The sequence below is a fragment of the Etheostoma cragini genome, chromosome 9 (genome assembly GCF_013103735.1).
Source record: "Etheostoma cragini isolate CJK2018 chromosome 9, CSU_Ecrag_1.0, whole genome shotgun sequence".
NCBI classification, from domain to species: domain Eukaryota; kingdom Metazoa; phylum Chordata; class Actinopteri; order Perciformes; family Percidae; genus Etheostoma; species Etheostoma cragini.
In genome coordinates this window covers 13,636,150-13,642,170 of record NC_048415.1, presented here as the reverse complement: position 1 = coordinate 13,642,170, position 6,021 = coordinate 13,636,150, and the positions used below count along the sequence as shown (strand labels likewise).

Genomic DNA, 6,021 nt, shown 5'->3' with positions numbered 1-6,021 from the left:
TGCAGAAAACATTACTATAAATGCCTTAAGTCTTCAAACAGACACCCAGTATCTGTATGAACTCTACACATTTTTTCATCTTAATAAAGCAGTAAGCTTTTCTCCAACTGAAGTTGATCACAGATCAGTACCATTAAAAGCAGCCAATCAGGAGTCCCCAGTTTGAAACAAAGGAGTTCACGGTTAAGGGTAAAGCATGGGAGCTGGGAAGAAGAAATCCTAAAACATGGCTAGTTTGTAGTTTCTTACACTCTTGCTCCTGGAGGTTGTAGGCCAAGCAGTGGTCCTCCAGCACAGCAAAGTCCCGGCACACTGGGGGAAAAAAAGAAAGACTGAAATTGAAAAAGAATCCTGAGAAATACAAAGTTTAAAATGAATTTCAACTCATTCAGCTATGTAGCTAGTAAACGTCAAACCAGCCAAGCAGCTGAGGTGTTAGATCTCCAACATCCAGTTTCAGGCAGCCCATCTGCCTACATAAGTGCTTATATAGAGAAATGACCTAAAACTGAACTCAAACAGGAGACCAAGTTTCATGGGTTAACCAGAACACACAAACAGCTGAATGAAATTGCTGTCAATGGAGATATTTTTGATTTTTTTTTAATGTTTGGTGGCTCTTTATTTGCTGTGAGCGCTGTATGCCTATTAGATGATACTGAACCAAAATCTGTTTAATAATTTAATGAATAGTTTAATATGATATTGAACAGTTTAATATATGAGACATTTAAAAACTCTACGCCTAGCTTTGACAGATTACAAACTGGGCCAAACTGTTTTCCTTGATCTGATAAAAAGTTTGGCCATCTGGCAAGAGAGGTGTGAGTTGGTTATTTTCGTCATGTAATGACATGAAGTGAAACTGTGAATGAGGAACCATCATCCACCCTTAATAAAGACTGATGTTGTGAAAGTTTATTTCTTTTTTCCTTTTCTTAAAAAGTTGTTTAGAGGTGTGAGGGGCTTTAAAAAAAGCGAGAACTACTCTTATTACTGACAAGCTGACGGTTTAAGTGCCTGAACTGACTGACAAAATGTGAAAAGCAGGCAAATACAGTACAAAAGTACAAAATCTACTGTGTGTATCAGTACAGACATAGATACATGCATATTCAAGTATTTTACAGTTACAATGAACTTATCACCCACAAAGAATGAGTTAGAATGAGTTGAGACCTAAAATATTAAATACAGCAAATAATCTGATAATGTTTAGAACACACCTAAATACCAGTTAGTCACATTTACTAAAGTTTTTGACAGCAGATTATACAGTTATATGGCTGGTTTTCTCTTCTTAATAATCTGTATACAGGGAGAGATATTTTACTGCCCGTTTTCATTTTAAATCTACACAACAAATCTAAACTAGAGCCAACTTTCCATGTATGGTTTCAATAATACAGATACTGCCAAAACACATTCATTGTGGAAACAACAAAGGGAGATTTCCATCATACAAACCTGATACCAACACACCGCGTACCCATCTGAACTGTACTGAAATAAGGCCACTTTTCTTTCTTTGCATATTTGGACCCTATGGCATAGGACACGTGTACTTTAAAGCATTTGCTTCTACAGTTCAGTCAACATGAATTTAACCACCCTCTGTTTAGCATATATCTTAAAATACTGCAGTAAGAAACTCTTATTTAGCTGCGAAACTGGTGTAAACATCCTTGCATCAAATATAGAAGAACTAAATTAAACCATGATTAAATCTTGCAAGCGGGAATGCAGCACTCTGCTGTTGCCAGCAGTTGTCTTTATATATCTTTTACCTACTTGTTTTATGATGAGACTTATTCACACAATTTATTTATTTGACACGTATCTCATATTTACAGCTCTCTTCCTCTCAGCTTGCATTACAGAGCCTTGCCACATTCAGTAATCACACACTGCCAGGCTCAGTCCATCATCTGTTCTCACAGAGATGACCTCATCCACAGAAAGAATTATGCATTATTGACAAGCCCAAAAACACCTGGGAATCAAATAAAACACGTTGAGTGGTCCAAATTTTCTGATTTGAAACGATGGAATGGTGACAGGGAGGATTGTTGGATTCAAACAGATGCTGCGAAGAGAAGGGCGAGACCTCCACAAAGCCCCCCACTGCCTCCAATCAGTATGGGATTTGAGTAATACAGACCAGGCTTTTTTTTTTCAACCATATGCTTAATCTTCTAAACCAAAAAACTTGAGATTTATTCTAAAAACACGAGTCATTTTAACTACAGTGACAATTTGGGTTTGTGTGACAGTTCCTTAATCTTTTTAAAGTCAACATTTTGGAAAAATGCAGGATTGAACTGGGTCTAATTTTCGTGACAAGCAACAGGTGACAGAAGGATTACATCTGCTACGGTTTTGAGTTCTCATACCATCATTTGATCATGTATCGCTGGAAACAGAAAATCAGCTTGACACCACAATGCACAAAGACTCAAGTCTCAGTGCATCACACGCAGAGCAAAATGGCCAATTACAAGCCCAGATCATCTGGGAGTTACAGTATAGCAGTACAATATAGCAGTACAGCTCGCTTTGTTTTTCTTTACCATTTTCGAAACATATATGAGGGATGAAATTGAAACTTTTCCAGCAGCTTTCCCTCTGCAGACTAGCAAAGCAGCGGGAATGCACGATCCTTCTCTCTCTGACCGGAATAACAAGCATCCTGCTGAGCAGCTGCTTCACACTAACAGGACGGGTCCTTCCCTTCAGCATAGCATCCCACCCAAAACATGCTTCAGTGTAAAAGCAACACTCTCCATCTGCTTTTCACTTTACGTAGTTAACAGTAGAAGAAAGTTTGAGTGTGTATACAAATTATGAGGGATGGGGTGGGCATTGTTTTTTTTCTTGCTGGTTAGAAAGTCTTTCAAGATAATGTTTCAAAGTAGACTTTACTGCCAAAAGCGTAAGTGTAACCGGATATGAAATTTTAAAAAAGAGAGACATCTTGTACTCCACATCCCTTACAACAGGACACCACCTCTATAAGATTTGGCTACAAAGCACCTGGTTCCAACACTGCATTTCCACAAACTGATGTTGTGCCAGATTGTGTAAATCAGAATCAGCTTTAATTATGTGGGAACTATAGTATTGTGAATCTGGATTTTTGTTGTATCATAAAGTACACATAACTAGACAAGGCTAAAACCAGGACAACAAAGCTCAATAAAGTTCACAAACATACTACTATGTACAGATATAAGTACATAGTACAGATATATAAACAATGACCTTTATGAGGAATGTAAACAACAATACAATAGAGAAATGTAAAAGTGCAAATGGTGTTACAATAAATTAAGAATTATTATTATAACAGGTTGCTTATATAGACACACAAGGTCGGTGGATATGACAGATATTTACATGTTTGAATTATGTGTTTAACACCATTAACGTTACACATGTAATATACTTGAAAGGTATCCATTACATTGTATGTCCCTCTGCCCACAAACCATTTCACCAAACCAATTAACGTTATCTGAAATGTGAAGTGGGATACATTATAACAACCTCCGTGCTGATAGTGTTTTGCTTTCTAGCCCTGACTGGAAACACACAATCTGGCTCGACGCCTGTTACCGAGGTCTAATCAGTGCTGTACTAGCTACCTGACTCCAGCATTAGGTTAAGACTATACTGACTTAGCATCAACTAGCAAGCTGTGCTAACAACCATAATACCAAAAAGAAACACCTGTGTTTACTTATTAGCCTCGCTAGTATCACCATGCTAAACAGCTAGCTAGCTTACTTAACATTTAGCCAGCAAATATGTTATGGACGTTACCCTCTTTCACTCCAGGTAGTTTATTCTTGTCGATGCTAACGTTACATTCAGCCATGTTGTCACCGATAGTAAGTAAAACAAATAAAAATAAAAAAACACTCCCGCGTTTCACCGAAGGTTAACCGCAGGCTGATTGATTGCCTTTACTCATAAACCCGATTGATAGTTCGAGTGCTGGTCGGCCCTTTTGATTAGTTTCGGAGGCCACCCTCTCTCGTTTTGTCGCTGCTGTAATTGCCTAGCAGCTACTCTGCTGAAGAGCTAGCGTGTCAGGTTGTCTACGAGCGCCCGTCCCTCCCTCCCTGAACCTTCATTCAACCACCTCATCAACTCATCAAGTCACGGTGACTTAACACACGACTTCCGCCAGAAATGTCAAAATAAAAACTGATCTTAAGGCCCTTGGAAATGTAGCTTAGTTAAATGTTTCAGTATAACAATAAAAACGCATAATCAAATAAGCGACAATTAAAGTTAAGCAGAACAAACAAAATTGTTAGGTATTACTTATTACATTTTCACACTAAAACTCGGCCAACCTGCTTCATTTGGACAGTGGGGGTGTGTATTGATTGCCAGTGACTGACGTCAGTCAAAAATGCTCTCAACACAGTAGCTAAATTTGCATCATATTTTTCCAAATAATCCCTGTAACTTCCAACCAGTGACCACAGAGAGAAATATACATTACATTAATTTATTTTATTAAATGGAAATGAAAGATTTTAAAAAGTTAGCTCATACAGGATCTTCAATATATAGGATTTTCAAGGCCTGTGATTAATCCAAAACACTACAACTAAACATCTCATTTTAAATTGTTTAAAATAATTGAAAAAAATTCTTTACCCTATATCCTATAACCCAGGGCAAGTTACATTTGCTCAAGTAAACAGTGAGATGTTGGTCAAAACCTAACATGTGAACCTTGACGTTTTGATTGAATATTATTACACTACGTTTATCTGCACGTGCTGCAGTTAGTTAAAACTAGTGGCTAAAATAAAAAACTGTCAAGACTTATATTGCGTATCGAGTAGGCCTAAGCTATTAATAGCATCCTAAATAACCAAACTGTAAAATAATAATTTGCAAGTCATAGAATAGTTGCGAGAACATTTACACTACCTAAATTCAAGGATACTCATATAGCAACTTTCCGTTTAATTTTTAAAACCGAATCATCCCACTTCCGGTAAAGTTCCAGCTTACAGCAGGTTGTCTTGAAGCAACTCCTCCTCAAGGGACTTCAGACATCTGCAGCTACAGGAAGTCTCATCACGTCCGTGGACTATATCTATCGTCCAAATTAATGATACCTCGAAGAACTGCACGCGGCGTACGTTTAAAAACAATAGTTAGAATGACTACTTGTTTGACTGAAGAGCACACAAGCTGTCTCTGTGCTTTGCTTGTTCTGTCTCTTCACACACACACACACACACAGCAGTTGGTATCATGATTGCGTTAATGTAATTGCTCCCTCTAGTGTTCAGCAGTTCAACTAGCAGGTGTCTGCCACACCTGCATAACACCTGTTTCCAATTCATTTTCTTTACTGAACATAGATTATAATCAACTAGTATTAGCCTAGTGGTCCATTTTCTGGCCTGTCATAACACCGTTAGACGTCCAGGGACTGTGTCCATACTTAATGCGGAATTAGTCTTGCAGTTTATTTTTTACTGGCCTCTTTCATTAGTGATGCAGTGGACTCGTTGGGAGCAGAAACAGGATTTATTACTACATGACTTCAGACCACACATTTCTCACACATTAATAGAAACATGGTTCCATTGTTTGCACAAGCTTTGTACAATGATTTATCATTTATAAGAAAGAGAAAAAATAAGGCCTTGGTGCGTGAAGCTCACATTCACTTTATTCGCACAATAGGCTAAGCTTTCCCTTTATATATTCTATTTGCTAATTAAGTCTAGTTTGTTAATATTTGTGACATAACTGTTTCAGGTGCCGAATCAATCCATTTAATTTGACTTTATATGACTTAAACTACTGTTTTGATCCCTAAGACTCTTTCAGGTGGTTTCACATTGCTGGATTTAGTCATCAGGTCCTTGAACTGCTCTGGATTCAAAAGCTTTGTGACTTAAGTGATGGATTCATGAAAGGATCTTGGATGCGAGACACCACACGTCACCAGGCTCCTAAATTAAGTCTGAAGGGGTGCATGGCAGC

At 37.9% G+C, this 6,021-nt stretch overlaps 1 protein-coding gene across 4 annotated transcripts in view; it reads right to left on the bottom strand.

The window, feature by feature from the left end:
- ccdc50 (coiled-coil domain containing 50) overlaps positions 1 to 4,152 on the bottom strand; it is an 18,848-nt gene extending 14,696 nt beyond the window's left edge. The window contains exons 1-2 of one of the 4 annotated variants that reach the window (XM_034881912.1): positions 3,823 to 4,152; positions 250 to 312 (exon numbers count right to left, since the gene is read on the bottom strand). In XM_034881912.1, coding sequence (XP_034737803.1) covers positions 250 to 312; positions 3,823 to 3,877 — 118 coding nt within the window. In that variant the 5' untranslated portion in view covers positions 3,878 to 4,152. The remainder of the gene's footprint in view (positions 1 to 249; positions 313 to 3,822) is intronic. The other 3 variants (XM_034881913.1, XM_034881914.1, XM_034881915.1) reach the window with 3 other exon arrangements.
- Positions 4,153 to 6,021: the final 1,869 nt, after the last annotated feature.